The 17,117-nt window shown below is 40.4% G+C and overlaps 2 protein-coding genes across 2 annotated transcripts; one reads left to right on the top strand and one right to left on the bottom strand.

Annotated features, from left to right (window-relative positions):
* Positions 1-794: 794 nt before the first annotated feature.
* Positions 795-3,030, bottom strand: mxd3 (MAX dimerization protein 3). The gene is made up of 6 exons (XM_085369716.1): positions 2,961-3,030; positions 2,187-2,286; positions 1,986-2,015; positions 1,745-1,859; positions 1,069-1,234; positions 795-907 (listed from the first exon to the last, which is right to left on the bottom strand). The coding sequence occupies exons 1-6, from the start codon at positions 3,028-3,030 to the stop codon at positions 795-797; spliced, it is 594 nt and encodes a 197-aa protein (XP_085225842.1).
* Positions 3,031-4,283: 1,253 nt separating this feature from the next.
* On the top strand, positions 4,284-16,475 carry fam193b (family with sequence similarity 193 member B). Its single transcript, XM_085369705.1, has 10 exons — positions 4,284-4,531; positions 6,452-6,730; positions 8,817-9,003; positions 11,517-11,735; positions 12,142-12,553; positions 12,651-12,834; positions 12,950-13,177; positions 14,715-15,774; positions 15,863-15,938; positions 16,069-16,475. The coding sequence occupies exons 1-10, from the start codon at positions 4,373-4,375 to the stop codon at positions 16,163-16,165; spliced, it is 2,901 nt and encodes a 966-aa protein (XP_085225831.1). The 5' UTR covers positions 4,284-4,372; the 3' UTR covers positions 16,166-16,475.
* Positions 16,476-17,117: the final 642 nt, after the last annotated feature.

Below are 17,117 nucleotides of genomic sequence, written 5' to 3'. Positions count from 1 at the left end.
CTCGGTGAGCAGCTCCCAAGTGCTCCTCTCACAGTTTTAAGTTCTTAAATTGTGAACTAATTCATATTTGGCAATGTTACTGAATTTTCCTGATGTCGATGTGCAAATATGACCTGCTTCTGTTTGCTGCTTTCAAATCTTTTTGAGACAAAACAAGTGCAACATTTGGAAATTATGTGCAATAGAATAAAAAGGAGCAAAGTATATGACTGCACTTAGATATACAATAGGACACAAACACAAAAAACCCCAACATAGCAAGATTAATGTTTAAGTGCATGCTAAACGTGGCATACTGAGATATAAGCTTAGTGCTAGGTAAAAGCTGAATAGCATACTAAACCAGATCTGATTTAAGGCAGAATTCAGTACAGACATTCTGTAGTAAAGAATAAGTTAAAAGTTTAGAATAAAAGCCCTTATCTGAATTTTAAAAGCCCTTAAAAAAATGAATTATTAGAGCTGCATGAATGATACGAAGTTTGACACCTCATGGCTTTGGGGGAAAATAGCATTAATGACTGATGCTAGAACACACACGAGTATGTGTTTGGTGACGACACGGCCCAGTGAATGTTACTGCTATTCAGTGCAAATGGACACCTCTCTTTCATAACCAAAGGTTGGCTTTTAGCTTTTTGTCCGACGTGTGCTGACAAGAGAATGCCAAAAAAATGTTCAGTTGTACAGTAACATCTTCTTCCATTCTCCCCCATCCTTTGTTTTTGGAATGTTTTTCCTCCTCTTCCTGTCCGTCCGGTGACAATAAACCAGTTACCACTCGTGTACTGCCGTCATAGCCAGGCCTTTTCCAGGCTGGAGTAACAGTGGTCCGCGCCGGTGTGCGTAATGCTCAGTCCATCAGAGTCCACAAACACAATGCTCTCCACATCAACCTCAACGTCCTCTGCAACAAACCCGAGCACAGATCCGATCCGTCAGCAGAAATACGGCAAACTTCGCTCGTCACATTAAGCTTGAACTTGCAATTTGCCTTTGAGGAGACAGCCAGCTCCTAATAGGACTGAAATAATTTGAACGTGAAATAAAAAAACCCGAGGGGCTTACCTCTGTCTGAGTCCGACCTCTCGGAGGACATGGTTGACCCCTGGCTGTCGTTCCTCATCCTCTCCGTGCCCCTCTGCAGCTGCTCCAGCCGAACCCGCAGCTCTTGCTGCTCCCAGCGCAGACGATCCTTCAGCTGCTCTGCACGCTCATCCTGCTCCTGCAGCTTCTGAACGGGAAAAAGGTGCAGGAGCAGAGCAATGAAGAAAGGATAAACAGTACAGGCAAAAGCAAAAATTGAGATTGCTAAAAGCTCTGTAAAATGCACAAAACAAGCCACTTTCTATACACACAGTATTCATATATATTCAGAATATTTAATGTTCTTGACTAATTTAAATGCTTAACTTTAGAAACACCAATTACATGCATGTCTTTGGACTTTGGGAGTAAATCGAACTACCCGCAGAGAGCACATAGACAGAGGGAGAACATGCAAACTGCACACAGAGAGGCTGGATTTAAACACAGGATATTCTTGCTGTGAGGCAGCAGTGCTAACCACCACACCACAGTGTTACCCCACTTCATGATTCAGCATTGTTCTCTGTTTTGTCTTGTGCGGTCTCCCTTTAACACGTATTGTGTCCCTGAGAAAAGCACCACATTTTAAACATGGCTGGGATGACAAGTAAACCAAACTCGAGTCAGATTCAATGCAAATTCAGACATCTCGCACCTTTATGTGAAGCTGGGCTCGTCTCAGCAGGTTCAGAGTGGTGTTCCTCATCGAGTCCGATGACAGTGGGACCTGCTTCTTCAGCTGCTCCAGGCAGTGCCTCAGCTGTGCCCGTCTGCAAAGCACAATGAGAAAGAAGTGAAGCTGCAAATCCACACTTCCCTCTTTTTGGGGTTTTTTTAATCTCTTGATCTGACACACATGAACTTTTACTGTAGCATTACGAAGAAAAGCCCATTACCTGTTTTTCTCCAGCTCATTATGAACAGACCTGCAAACAAAGTAAACAAACAGACAGTTTGGTCAAACATTCACAACAGTGCACTCCTACTCAGCAGCTACTGCGTGAGAGGTATTCAAGGTTGAAAGGGTGCCTTATCAAAACTGAAAGTCAGACCGAGCCACACCCTGTCGTCAGTTATTTGTTATGTAATGCATTCACCTATTGCCACCAGCAGATATCTTCTTGCTCTTCTGCTTGCTTCTCCTGTCGAACTGAGCTGGACTGAGAGGCAAGACGGAAGCATACCCATGTTCTGCCTCTGCGCAGGGAGACGCATCACAGCTGTGTTACACAACAATCGCCGGCAAAATCACAGTGCACACTGGCTGCGACGTTAAAGGTGCCCTCATATTAACATGTGCGAATGCCGGTGGGACAAATCAACTTTTATTACGGCGTAATTAAAGTGTGATATACTATCCGTGCTGTAGGGGAGGTGGGAGAAAAGGAGGCTGAACGCAGTCTACCGTTGTCATCAGCTGGACGTTTTGCTTTTGGCGCCATCATCCACTATCTGTTCGCTTTTATCCAACCAGCCTTACAACCTCACGCGTAAAAAAGGAGTCGGGATAGCGTCTACAGCTAGTAAGCAATGAATAAAAGTTATACTTTATAGGCTTTCCTCATCCCCCCCTTTCATTCACCGGAGCGAACGCTCAGCGGCGCCCGGATTCATTTTCAAACTGGTCCAGATTGGCGCCTTTGAGTACAAAGATGCGACCGATATGTAGGTCAGAGTCAAATGGCAAATCACCGCCCAAAAATAACCTTGCACCTAGAATCCAGGTTAAATCTTAAACAGCTGCACGGTATGATGTTTCTACGTTATGTGTAGGTGCATACTTGCCGCCGGTTTATTGTGGATTCATCGTTGTTTTAACAATAACCAATCAACTCCCCTCTCTAGGCTGACAGTTGACATAAAGCACTTACCCCGCTCTCTTCTCTCCAGAAACTCGGCAGCCCGAAGAAGCACCTGGATGTTGCACACTTGTCCTTCCATTGTTTTGGTTTTTTTTGCTCAAATGAAACGGCAGCAGGTAAACAAGCTACTGTGGTACAAGCGTCAAGAGCCCGAAGTGGATGAAGCAGTGTCTGAGCTACGTCCTCAATCCACACAACGCTAAACCGGTGGTGCGTTCAGGAGCCCCACGCAAACTCGGAAATTTTCAATAAATTGTGTATAAACATTCCAGGTTATACCGTTCTACGTAATATTTTGACTAAATTCTCTAACCACTCGGATATTATCATTAAACTTATCACGCCACATGCCCCACACTATCTATCGATTCATCCAAATCAATATGCTTTTCTTCTGAAAAGTCTTTTTATTAGGGTCAAAGTTGAACTTCAGAAAAATAATGGTCAGCAGGATAGCGTCAGCGCTTTTTGTTCTGTTCAAATTATTTTTCATATTTCCCTTCATGTTCAACTTGCATTGCTAAGTAGTGGTGTTTTTGTCTGTTTGTTTTTCTAAAAGTCGTTTATGGCAAATTTGCTCATTTAATCCAGGGAATTCTGGGTTTTGGTGGAATCTGTACAATCGTTGTTTGCAACCTAGAATGCGCCATATGTCTAATGTTATGTTAGCATTTATGTAAAATCCTATGCTATGCAAATGATAAACCAAGAAATAATGCTATAATTGTACTCTTTATAACAAACAATATCTGTGTTATACCTCCATCAAAATATTTCCGAAAGCACTGAAAGCACCTAACACTGATTGGTCCCTGTCCTTCCATAAAGTTTATTGAAAAAAAAGTCTTTCACACGGCACTATTTTTCTAATTTTGTTTATCGACATTGTCAATGATAACATTTCACAACAAGATGATTGTTTGTGAGGTAGCTCCCGTTACCAAACCAACTCTTACACATTTATTTCAGTTCATATATTTCAGTTTCACTGTCTCCCTCAACGTCTAAAAACAGCTCAAGTCTAAACATTTTATTTCGATAACAAAATGTTTAAGGATAGAAAACACTCAAACGTATTAAAGTTTGCTCAATAAAGACAATAAATAATAAAAAATTCAATAAACATTATATATACCAATGGAAAGTGGGAGGAGACGTTTGCCTAACTAAATATGGCGGCCCCTGGCTTCACCGCGAGAATATGCTTGCAGCCGCATACTCCATGCGGGAGTGAAGCCTCTTTGCCAGCAGTATGTTTAACCTTTGAACTCCTGAGTGTGCGAGTCCTCCGCCATATTGACTGTTGTCTTGACTGGAGGAGATAGAGAACATTTTGAGGTCCGAGAAGAAACGAAAGTGTGCTCTTAAAATCACCGAAACTGGTGCAAACTTGGTCAAAGCGTACTATAAACAAGGTCGTAATGGCAAGGAAGAAAAGCAAGCAGCAAGGGGTCGCCCAGAAGGAGCTTGTGCCTGGACAGCAGACCGCTCCGAAGAGCCCCGTCTCTCCCGGCGATGCAGCTGGCGGTGGCGGCGGAGATGCTGGGCTGGATAGGCTGCCCACTACCAAGGCGAACCAGGTAGCTAGCTGCGAGCCAAACGCTGCCTTTAAAATAGGCTAGCTAGCCTAGCTAGCACTACTCAGCTAATCCAAGCATCCTCCATTGTGCTTCTATTCTATCAGCTCAATCATGGAGAGGTGCAATTATATGCACCCGCTTCTTGGTGGGAAGCTATTTTAGTTGTAATTTAGCAGCGATGTATGTATACCTTTATGTCGTGTGAATTGTAATTAAATAAATATTAAGCTCAACTTACCGAGTAGAATAGTTCCCACCAGACGCATTTTTAGGCACTGTGATCACCATTGCAGCCAGTCCCTTATACCGGACAGGTGACATTGTACCTCGGGCAGGGTCGTCCCATTTCCATCGCTTACAAGACTTCATCCGCCCAGCTAACGTTAGCCAAGCTATCATCTTCAGCTAGCGTGCTGCAAACGTGCTTGCTGCCTGCACTTGATCCCCTCCACAGGACCTACTCAGCCAGCAGAGGCTAACCAGCTACTAGCTAATCAACCAGTTAATTAGCTTAAAAACTTGAAACATAACGGGTTATCAATTAGGGGAGCTGTCAGACTAGTTCCTATTAGTTTTTTGTCGTACCAGAATCAAGTATCAATCTGTAACAGGAGCTAATGTAAAAAAGTTTCAGTATAAGCAGTTAACTTGTGAGCTAATGATGCTTAGCTGAATCAGAAGTGTCTTTGATGTTGAGGGTAACCGCTTAAAATAAATAAATAAAATTTATCCATCTGCAGGCTGGAAAACTGTCTTATTAACAACCAGCTGATATTACACCTGGCCTGAGCTTTATAACCTGCAACCTGTCCGCTGCAGCTGGGACCTGTTAATTACATTTTTATAACGCAAACTTAAGCCCCTAAACGGATCGATCAGCTTTTTTCCATAGAGCTTTTTAGTACTGTACCAAAAATAATCGAACTAAGTCCTAGCATAACAGTGAATGTTCATTTTTATGTAAACTGTTATGGAGAAGCTCTATTCATGATTTCTTAAGGTACCACACTATATAGGATATAGCCAACTGTACCTTCAAACTGGCAACACAGCACTTCTACAGTCATATAAGCACATGTTTTGATGTCTCTTGAAAGTTGCTTAGCTCTGGCTTATATTTCTAATATGTTTGTAATCTGGTATTCTAGATGTTTGTCCCTTTTGCAAAATACATATTATTCCAATTGATCTTTAGTTTTTTCTCACCTGCTTTTTCCTGTTAAGGAGAACTTTTCCCTCATCTAAATCAAAGTCTAGGGACTGTGGGTGCAAGAGTATTGAATGAAATATCCCCCTACTGTAACGGTGAGAGAATGGTTGTGAATGTTATACACAAGGGTTAAAGATAGGTAATCCACCCTCATTGAACATTTAAACATTTATCTAGAAAAATCACCAAAACACCAAAGTTTCTTGACATTGATCGTTAAGGATGCAGTTTAATTTTGAGCTGACTGTGAATGTGTTTTGAATCGTTTCCCCCTAAACCATGAATTACAAGCATAATCAGTTTGCTTTTCAGGCTTTGATCTAGGGCACAAACCTTGATTGATTAAGCGTGGAGCATTGCAGAGAGTGAATCTACTACATAATTTTACTATGTGTTAAAGTTAACATGATGGTTAAATTACATTTATTTGTTATTGTTATTTTTATTTGTTTTTGTGGTGTTACTTTTTGCTTTTTGTTTGTTTTGTTTTTTCTTATGATGGTTCTGTCACACAATGCTTGCAAAAGGTCCAGCGAGGAAATAATTTGATCTTTGTCATTGCTTTTTAGCACTTTGGTATGTATTGCGTGCACAGTATTATGAGCTTAATTAATATATGTTTTAGTCTGTGATATCTGTTGCGATTATATGCATCAATCAGTCAACACATCTTATATATGGAACGCTTTCTTCTCTCTTTTTCTGCCTAGCCTATGCACACCTGCTGTCTCCTGTGCCATCGTGAATTTAAGGACTGGGGAGCGAGTTCTGTGAACGGGCTTCCCGGGGGCCATGGAACGAAGCTGGCCAACGCTGTGCCTGCGCTCTCCCAAGCTTTATTGCGGGAGGCGCCAGGGCGTAAGCTCGCTGATGCTGTGCCCTCACTATCTCAGTCCCTGCTGGGAGAGGTGCCTCTGTGGATCTGTCAGAGCTGCTGCAGGAGTGTAGAAGAGGAGGAGAAGCGGAGCACACAGGAGCAGCCAACACCGGTAAATAAAACAGGACTGATCTGGGTCACATGTCTGAGTACTTTTCAAAGCCTCTGTTTACTAATGTTTAGTTAAACTATGTTTCTTTATCCTACTGAGGTTACCTCATTATTAGTCATCAACACTGTTTCTGCAAAATAAATCTCTCTAAATCTCACCTTTGCTGTTAGGGCTGTCAAAAGGTGCCAGAGGTCACTTATTTGTTCAAAAGAGCCACACAGGTTGGAACTATTTAAATATTACATCATGACCACAAGAGGGCAAACCAATACCACAAATAAACCTGTTACTAAAGATCTAAATACCTACAACTGACAAAATAAGCAAGTATAATTATTAGATTAAGTTTTACTGAATGAACCTTTGAGGTTCTGAGAGAGCTCTGCTTTCAGTAACATGGAACAACAAGGATCTTTTCCTCAGAATGAGTTGTGAAGATAATAAAACCATTAGGAAACTATGACGTGAAGCTTTTATCTCTGGATTATTTGTTAATCAGTCAGGACAGTTAAGGTTCCACAGTCTTGGTCTTCTACAGACCAAAATCCCAAGTATTCCCAAATGGGACACCAAGTGTTAAATCGATCTTTCTGACTTGCGTTTGGTTGTCACCTTTATGGCATCCTTACTGTTGATCTGTTCCAAAACAAAACAGACCTAACCTAACTTGCCTGCTGTTACTGTTAACAGTTTTGTACACATATAAAACAGTCTGAAACTCCAGGTAGAACTAAACAACCTTTAACAAGTAAAAAAAAAAAAAAAACAAGAAATTTTTATGGCTTGAGACCATTTAGCTGATATCCACCCACTTATATTCCCTCATTATGTAGGCTAAACCAGTCACTTTTATCCTTTCTTGCACCTGCAGCAGTGTGAAGCACGCATCTACACCACACAGCTGTTCCAGCTTTGCCAACCAATATGCAGTTTTGCAGGTGGATTATGCTCCGTTAACCCTGCAGCAGCAGTTGGTCTAACAACTTCTCTGCTGGAAACCCAGCTTTGCACTCTGCAGTTCAGGAGACAGATACTAAGGGTGCTTCCCCCCCCCCCATTCATATTTAAAAATTTTTGTTCATATCTGCTAGATATATAAATTGTGATTAGAATTTTACGTACACTCATCATGGGCATGAGGTGTAAATCTAAAATTGTCTGCTTTAGATTTTCATTGAGTTCTTTGGACTTTCCCATTGTTCTGAGTTTTGTTGAACAAATCCTTCTTATTCTGACAAAGGTAAAGTTGTAGTCAACTGTGATTAGTGATTACTAACGAGAAATTAATAAGCCATGGCCTTGTCAAGCTAAAACACATTGTAGAAGCTTCAGCATTCACTCCTTAAAAGATTTAAGTGACTGTATGTATAATTTGACCATGTGTGGATTAGAGAAAATTTCAAAATAAATTAAAGCTGTGCACGAAGTTATTGTTTATGCACCCAATTACATCCTGGCAAAAGAACAGTTCAAATAAGTCATTAAAAACCCCAGAATTACCATGTAATTCATGTCTAGGATGAGTTTATATGAACCTCTAACCATAACTGTGATCAGAAAGGCACTTTGAGAGCACAAGGTCTACCAAGGTCAATGATTCTTCTGGTGTTTTTTTCCTAATGTGACAGAAACAAGCCTGCAATGAAGGAAAGTAATTGTCTGCTTTGGTTTTTCTGTAATCTCTGCTGCATATGTAAGACAGAAGCAGCCAATAAGCTTTCTTTGTTAGTTATTTTTGTAAATAATTTACATGGAAAGCATTTTTTTAAACTTAATATATCACAATACTTCAGCTGGACTGCTGATGAGTGTCGTGGTCATGACGTTTTGCTGACATGTGGGTTAAATGTTAAAAGTTTCAAAATGAGAACAGCAGGCAGAGTTGCAAAAAAGTGACTTATGGTGACTTAAAGCATTCTTTAATATGTGTTTTTTTTTTCTTAAGTATTAAAGCAAAACACGCAAGTAAAATGATTTTCATTGCTTATCTGCAAGTTAGTTGCAGCTGCTACCAAACTGCAAGACACTGTTTGCAGCCACATGATTTATACTGGGGTGTTTTCTTTTTGTTTGTTTATTTATTTAGGTACCGTTGTCACACTCTTCCTCCTGTAAGTCCCAGAGCTGTGGGAACGGTTACCCAGAGCAAAGTACTGTGGACTGGGACCCGAGTTCTTTCCTGTCGGCTCACAAACTGTCGGGTCTCTGGAACTCTGCCCACACCAACGGAGGGGAACACTGCAACCACAGCACTTCTTCACACTCACAACAAGGTCTGTCGTCACAGAGTAAAAGAAAAGCATGCAGCGACTGACAATAAACGCTGAAAACATCACCATCCTGAATTTCAGGCTGTGTTGCAAGCTTCAGTTTTGGCAAATGGACAGAATTTTGGTTAGATTTAGTTCCTTGGCTGTTTTAGCAGTACTGTGTGTGAGGTTCATTTTAGGTCACTTTGTTCAGCTGTTAATCGAAATGATCATAGAAGAACTTAAATGCACGATGTAAAAGATTACACTCATTAAAAGTCAGCATTATAGGACGTGCAGTAATGTTTTAATGTTAAAAAATGTAAAGACTGTGAAATTGTTTTTAAAATACAGTTGCCTGTGAAGGTCATCATTTATACAATGTTGAGAAGGAAATCATGGGTACTATTTAGTTTGTGTAACAACAAGAGAGAGGAAAGATGTATGGAATGAAAACAGGGTTATACAGCTCGATGGCTCAGCAGTAGGAAAGACTGATGGTGGGATTAACAACAGCTAAAGCAAAGTAAATGAATAGAAAGTTATAAATACGTTTGTAAAAAAAGCAGTTGGAAGACACACTTCATCGATACATGTGCAGGTATTCAGGCCACATGTCAGAGGAATGGCTCATTCTTAGGGATTTCATCTATTATGTGCAAAGTATATAGTTTTCTTTTTAAGGAATTACTTACATCTTTTGGTTGTAATATTATAGTAATGTTATATCAGCATCAGTCACAAATCCAAAGTGAAAGAGTTATGCTGGCAAAACTCGAGTTCAGTTTAATCATATTGATTAGTCAGAAAGAAGCATTTATTATTAGACCTCACAGTCCAAAACTCAAGTGTTAATCCTGGAACATGTCGTCATGGGTTAATGCATCATCGCGCATCAGCGAAACATGACAGGTAGACCACGCTGCTTGGCTCCCATAACATTTTTTATTTTGCTTTTAATGGAAAGCAAACATCCATCATAGCTCATTTTTACTTCATTTCATTAGCACTTACACACTTGCAAGCACCTTGCCTGTTTTATTTCAAAGTAGAAATATGCATTGTATAGCATTTTAACTCAAGTGTATAAACAGAATGAAACACAAGTTATTAATCAGGCTTTATACAGTTTTTACATTTCTGTTCCCGAGAAGAATGCAAAATATTTAGTTAGGAAATATTGCATTTATATTTTTACACAAAAAAATCCCCAAATCTGAATATAAGAAATCAAGAGAGGAAGGTGCATGGCGATTTTTGATTGGATAAATCTTACTTAATTGTAAGAAACTGTTTAATGATACTAATTTTCAAACACAGTACAAGTGTGTTAACTAAATTGTTTAAACAACAGGATAAATAAAAGAGTTTCATACTGTGAACTGGGTTTATGATGATTAGCAGGAACAAATATTTCATTCATTTCAGTTTATTTATTTATTTATTTTTAATTCCTTAGTAAGGGCAAGACTTCAGAATAACAGACAGAAACTCCACAATTCCCCATTGCGCAAGAGCTTGGTGAAGTGTAACAGTGAACAGCGCTGAACAGCAAGTTTCTCATGTATAACCATGTATAAAAATCCAAGGAGGCACGTGCAGAGACTTGTGCATGTGACACAAGCCACAGACTTTAATGTTTATTCAGTTATATTGACATTAACAAACTTTGAGAGTCAGCCTCGCTTCCGAACTGGATTAATCCTCAATTTTAAAGTTCTAACGCTGCGAGTTATGCACAATTCACAGGAAGTCTCATTAACTGTTTTTAAAGTTCCCATTTCACATGATGAATGATGCATTCAGTGGGAATGGATCATTAGGCTGTGATTTATTACTTAGACCTGACAAACAACTAAGATGACTTTGTTTTTGTCTGATTTCTCACTTTTCTTTGCTCCCTTCAAAACCCTTTCCCTGCTGCGTAAATGTGATTGAATTTCTAGTTAAATATTTGGATGGTTCATGGCACCAAATGGCATTTAAAGAGGAGTAAGTGAAAGACTAGTTAAATGATCCATGCCCTTTGTGAAGGCGGCTGTTTCCTTCTAAAATAGACTGGTATGTTTTCCTTAAATTAATTAAGAAAGAATGAAGCTGTAGGAGAGGTGTTTAGCTGTGAAATACACTACCCGCATCCTAATTGGCATCCCAATTATATTTCGCTGTATATAGCAAAAAATGTTTAGGCAGGCATTATGTTACGCGGATTTGTAACTTCTCCTGGCAAGTGTGTGTGATTACCAGTAATAGGTGCAGTCAGTTTTGCACAGCAGAAATAAGCATGTTAAATAAATTATTAAAATTTAGTGCTGTCTTGATGTTATTTTAGCTAGCAGAAAGGGATTTATGCTTCGGGACTGAAAATGTTTTACATAGCTGTTTTCCTTTTTAATGTCAAAACATGTCTCCAAAGAAAAGAGAGTTATTTTTTAAAACACAAACTGCTCATAGGCGGTAAATTCATATTTACCCATGGTGAAAGTTAAAAGCACTGTTCCCCTTTATTTGTAACGGTCTTTTTTAAATGTCTGCAGGTATAACAGGAGTTTCAACCTGTCATGAGAAAAGAGGACTTAATGAAGCGCCAGGGAAATCGGCTAAAACGTCAGGGAACAAAGTATGTCCCTACAGTCACCCATCAGCCCAGAATTCCAGTGGATCCTCTGCTGGGAACGCACTCTCTACCTCAGCAGACCTTTGTAAGACCACTCCCAAGCACTTCAAGACCATGTGCCGTCGACCAACGCCACCAGGTAATTTTATTCTTCAATGAGTTCAGGAGCTTTTATTAAAGCCAGCAAAGAAGAAAACTCAAGTTTCAAATCAAAATGTGCAGCATTAAAGTTAAGAGTGTATAATAGGCGAATGATTTAGGTTTAACAAGATATTTTTATTTTAATTGTTTCTTTATTTTTGTCCTTTAATAGAAACACCTAATTATATATTACTGTAGAAAACACAGTAACTGTTCTTTCAGACTTTGCAAGCCTGTAGTTGTATTTTGCTCTGAGCTCATCTTTGAAGTGAACTTTAATAGGATACTTTAGCTTACAGTCAAAAGATTAGTGGACCTGAAAATTAACTGATGTACTTTAGAAAGAGATGATTCTGTATGTGTGACCTGTGACTCATTCATATTCATGGTTTGTTATTGTCCAGGTGAAGCCTTCCACCCCAGTGACCACCATCAACATACAGACTTATCGGTACCCCCCAACAGTCCCACCGGCCTGTCTTCCCAGCATTCCTCTCTCCTACCCGCAAAGCCGAACTCTGGGCAGCACGGCCACGTGACCTCCTCCTGTGGCACTGGCGTCGCAGCGCACGCGCCATTCTCCCCTCTGGTACCAAACCTCCACGGCCCCGCAGCCAAAATCAATTCTCTGAGCCCAGATAGCCCAACATCTGTCCATAAACCCAGCCCGTGCAAAAACTCCCACATTCCCGCTGTGAACGCACAACACAGCAAACTGGGCACGTCTGTCGTGGGTTGTAACCACTCCTGTAATGGGCACAATCCGGGAACAGTAGCCACCTCCAATGTAGGTCATGTAACACCTGGGGCATGCAGGTGAGTTTTAATAATCAGCCTTGTTTTTTGTCACTTATTTAGCTGTGTTTATTCAGAGAACAATTATATCCTAAGGGTTTATCATTCTTTTTTGTAGGGATCAAGCATGTAAGGGGCACAAGGTGACTAATGGGACGTTATGCCACCCTTCGTCTGAGCTGGAGGAGGGTGAGGATGAAGACAGCAGCTCTGAGAGGAGCTCCTGCGCCTCTTCTTCCACAAATCAGAAAGACGGGAAGTACTGCGACTGCTGCTACTGCGAGTTCTTTGGACACAATGCGGTACGGTTTGATCGACCACTTTAAAAGTTTTACTAACAAAGAGGTATGCTTTTTCATTCATCAAATGTGACTCTGTGAGAAGAGCTCAGTATTGTGAAATATTATTTGCTCACAGCCTCCAGCTGCACCGACCAGCCGAAACTACGCCGAGATCCGAGAGAAGCTTCGCTCACGACTGACACGGCGTAAAGAGGAGCAGCGCCAAGATTCAGAACTGACAGTGGCTGGTGCCATCGACAACCGGGACGTGGACGAGCTGCTAGACTTTATAAACAGTTCTGAGCCCAAACCTGTCAACAGTGCCAAGGCTGCCAAAAGGGCTCGACACAAACAAAAGAAAAAGGTGTGGTAATTTTATTGAATGTGTGTTGTTTTCTGTTTTTCAGTTATAGTTCAGTCATGTTTATTTACGTCTAAAGCTGAGATTATTTGGCGAACTTTAATATTTAACATGGAATCTATTAGACCCATGTCAATAACATTTCCTCTTATTGAATAGGAAAGGTTAACTAGACACTAGCAGCTCAATAATAGACTTCAGATGAGATTTCAGTGCAAACAGCAGGAGAAATCTGCAAACACTTACTCTGGATTAGTTACATGCTAATCCTGTGTAATCTCATGGGTAGGTGGGCCTCATTAATTATATGTGGGAGGAAGAAGTGATGAAAAGCACATTGCAAAGAAGTAAGTGCAAATTGATGGAGAAGCAAATGATGGAAAATTTCCTCTTAGATAGCATCAAAGACAGTTTGATTTATTGAAAATATTTTAAATTTAGATGAGACACTGCAGCTAAAAATTTTGAAATGACCAGGATCTTTGCATATTCATAAAATGTGGTCTGATCCTTCTCTCAGTCAATAGACAAAATCAGTTTGATTAAACTAAATCCACACAATGTACTTGTTTTGTGGAGCAGGGAATGATGAGGTAGATTTTGGTCTGCTTTTCCTCTGTTTGTTGCCCTTACTGTTGATTGAGTAACTCCAGCAAAACTCTAGATATAGTTTTTAGCCTTTTCTAGCATTGTACATTACTGTAATTCTTCCTTTTCCCTCCTAAGGCCCGAACTCTTCCACAGCATGCATTTTTAATTTCTCTTTGATATTTGGGCTGATTGGGACCTGATGAATGTAAAAACAAAGAATTACCAGATTTTTTTAACCTGATTTTTGTTTCTAAGAAAAATGAGAGCCACATATGAGGATATTTGTTTAAAATTTCGATAGAACAGTGGCAGTATAATGTTCTCGTAAGTGGATATCAGGCCCTTGTAGAGCAAAATTGAGTATTTGGGTCTACATAACCCAAAATGTGATGTCCACATATGTGGACGCCAGGTCCTAGGAGGTTAAGGTCTTGTTAAAAGGTCACTGTGGTTGATAACCAGACTTTGTATGCCTTTATTTACCATTAGTGGCACTTGTACAACCCATGCTTACAATCTCCCCTCCTTAATTAGAACCGTTGAGTCTTATCTTTTCAAGAACTCATTAGCACAAAGGTCCATTGACTTTTTTTCAGACTGAACTGAGAATTACTCAGCGTCTTCTATGAAGACATAAACACTACTGCTTTTTGTGTGGTTAGTTTTGTCAGAATATGTTTTTCTGTTGTTGTGACTTGGATGAGATAAGACCGCCTCTGAGTAATTAAGTATTCTTGCAACTGTAAGTGACAATATAATAACAGATTACAGATATTTGATTTCAGGCTTGGGTATTTTCTAATACTCAGTCCTTTTAGATACATTTTGGTCAGTATCAACAAAGTCCTTTAGGGTATATATTTTAACTTTATGCAAGTGTTCAGTACAGAGTCCTAGTGTCTATGTGGGTACCGTTTTCACTTTCTTACCTGTACCATGTCTGTTGTAGGAAAAAGCTCAGCAGGGCAACACGGGCGCTGCAGGCAGTGACCCCCACTCCAATCCATCTGAGCCTATCGACGAGCCCATCCCTGATGGTTCTGAAGCCAGTCGGTTGCTAGACTGGCCTCAGCTGGAACTTGAACGCGTTAATAGTTTTCTCACAAGTCGGCTAGAAGAGATTAAAAACACCATCAAAGACTCAATCCGGGCATCGTTTAGTATGTACGACCTCAATCTGGATGTCAATGACTTCCCAAAGAAAGCAGCCACGTTGGAGGGAAACCATTTACTGTCCCATCTGAATGGTTCCTCTGACTTGCAGCAGATAGACCTTGACCTCTCTCCTCTTTCGCTGGGAACCTTTAAAAGCCACCTGGACCTGGTTAACGGATGGGAGGACACAAACATTGTCTCATCTTCTAATAGCACCACCAGCACCACCACTGCATCAGGGGTTAGTGCAACTACAAAGGACATCCAGCGGTTGCACAGTACCCCTAGTCTCTCTAAGCTCATAAGAGTTCGCTCACCAGAAAGATGCACTTCCACTGGATCTGACAATTTACCACAGGTGCCAGCTCAAGCGACAGCTAAATCAAAAGAGGACGCCTCTGATCTTAAGAACACAACTGTTGGGAGCAATGGTGCAAAGTCAAAAAAGAATAAAAAGCAGAGACAGGAACAGTCTGCGTCAGAGCAAAATTCCAACAAACCAACCAAAGCCGGCTCTGGTAACGAGGCACAGAAAACCAATGAGTCTAAAGAAACGGCATCTAGTGGCTCAAAGTCTGGAAACAAACAGCCCCAGCTTATCGCAGACCACCAGAAAAATGGGCCTAAGAAATCTGAAGAGGGCAGACCATCCAAATATGCAACAAATGGAGCAAACGGTGGCCCCTTGAGTGCACAAAGGGGGAAAAGCGACCCAGAGACACGAGGAGGCCGGTGTGAGCAGGATTCAGAGAGCAAAACACAACCCGCTATTCCAGCGAATGGACAACAGCAACAGTCCAAGGGGAAAAATAAGAAGAGCAAGAACAAGGGTGAAAAATCCAACAGTGCAATTGGTATGGAAAAGTAACTGTAATTGCATGCTTAATCACTACTGTTTTTTTAAATTATCTTGATGTTCAATTCTTTATGTTTATACTGTAGATGATGTATTTCTCCCTAAAGATGTGGATCCAACAGAAATGGATGAGATCGATCGGGAAGTGGAATATTTCAAACGGTAAGCTCATCACAATAAATGTCCAGATACGTGGAGTTTTTTGGGGGAGGGGGGGGTTTATATATTTTAGCTCAGCTGTTATATTTACATGACCTTTTCCCCTCTCTTGTTTGTCTTTTGTTCCCTGTAGGTTTTGCCTGGATTCTGCAAAGCAAACTCGCCAGAAGGTCGCAGTGAATTGGTCCAACTTTAGCCTCAAAAAGGTTTCTTCCAATGCAGCTCAATAACTTGAACGAGTGCCAGAAAAAAAAACTTCCCACCACAAACTCTTTCGGTAGAGCCCTATTTGGCCCAAGGCCATCTCTCATTCCCAGTTTTCTTCTCTTCCATACTAAGCCAAGGGACCCTGGTTCAAAATCATACTCTCCATTCAGAAGACTGAAACGTGTGGCTAACAAAGCCAGGGATCATACTCAAAGCCAACTCTACCCTCTGCTACTATTTGCAATGTTCACTAAGTAAGAGATGCAAAAGTGGAAAAAAAAAAAGTCTGTTGAATCAACTGCATCCATGTGCTTAAGTATGTAGTATGTAATCAGCAACCGTACATTAAATAAATGTTTTTTATCACAAATCTGAGACATTTTAACGTCGTTAAACGTCTGAATTCCACTTGATTGAATTTGGTGCTCATCCATTACGTCCTACATTTCTATTTTCCAATCCACTCCACCAGTCGAAATAGACACTAGAGGCCATGTGTCTTATAAACACTCGTACCAGTCTTCTCTTCTTGGAGCAGAGGAGACAGTTACATTATATTACTTGCAGAGAAGCCGCAGTACCTCTGCTGGTTGCTCACAGTTTTGAATTGGAATAATGTTTAATGTTCATTTTAAAGAAAATCAATTACCGAAAAGTGACAATGCATGATTTTTCTGCCAACCTGTTTTATTATGAAATGAATGTTTGGCAGTTGGTACACCAGCAACACTAAAATGTTTTAAAATACATTTCTGTTAAATGTATTATTTGGCCAACAGAATGCATCCAAAAAACAAATCCAGTTAAGTATCCCTGCAGATACATCCCCATGCATGACGTGCATGAAAGAAAAATCTAAACACTGTCCCAAAATTCAGTGTCTGTCGCTTCAGTGTCAGTCCTCCTGTGATGTTAGTCTTGAACAATTATCTCTTATAAGTGATATCCAGTATACATTCTGTATGTGTATATCTT

This window comes from Diplotaxodon limnothrissa, linkage group LG2, assembly GCF_057381915.1.
Source record: "Diplotaxodon limnothrissa isolate DT_005_m linkage group LG2, D_limnothrissa_male_GT1.1, whole genome shotgun sequence".
Taxonomy (NCBI): domain Eukaryota; kingdom Metazoa; phylum Chordata; class Actinopteri; order Cichliformes; family Cichlidae; genus Diplotaxodon; species Diplotaxodon limnothrissa.
The sequence above is the reverse complement of the archived record's forward strand: the minus strand, read 5'-3'. Positions and strand labels throughout refer to the sequence as shown.

Excerpts from the sequence above, each read along its gene's own strand:
- mxd3 (XM_085369716.1), bottom strand. The coding sequence starts at position 3,030 with ATGGAAGGACAAGTGTGCAACATCCAGGTGCTTCTTCGGGCTGCCGAG. Across the intron at positions 2,287-2,960 it reads TCTGGAGAGAAGAGAGCGGG|AGGCAGAACATGGGTATGCT; the intron begins GTAAGTGCTTTA and ends CTCCCTGCGCAG. Across the intron at positions 1,860-1,985 it reads AATGAGCTGGAGAAAAACAG|ACGGGCACAGCTGAGGCACT; the intron begins GTAATGGGCTTT and ends TGTGCTTTGCAG.
- fam193b (XM_085369705.1), top strand. The coding sequence starts at position 4,373 with ATGGCAAGGAAGAAAAGCAAGCAGCAAGGGGTCGCCCAGAAGGAGCTT. Across the intron at positions 4,532-6,451 it reads CCACTACCAAGGCGAACCAG|CCTATGCACACCTGCTGTCT; the intron begins GTAGCTAGCTGC and ends TTTTCTGCCTAG. Across the intron at positions 9,004-11,516 it reads TTCTTCACACTCACAACAAG|GTATAACAGGAGTTTCAACC; the intron begins GTCTGTCGTCAC and ends AAATGTCTGCAG.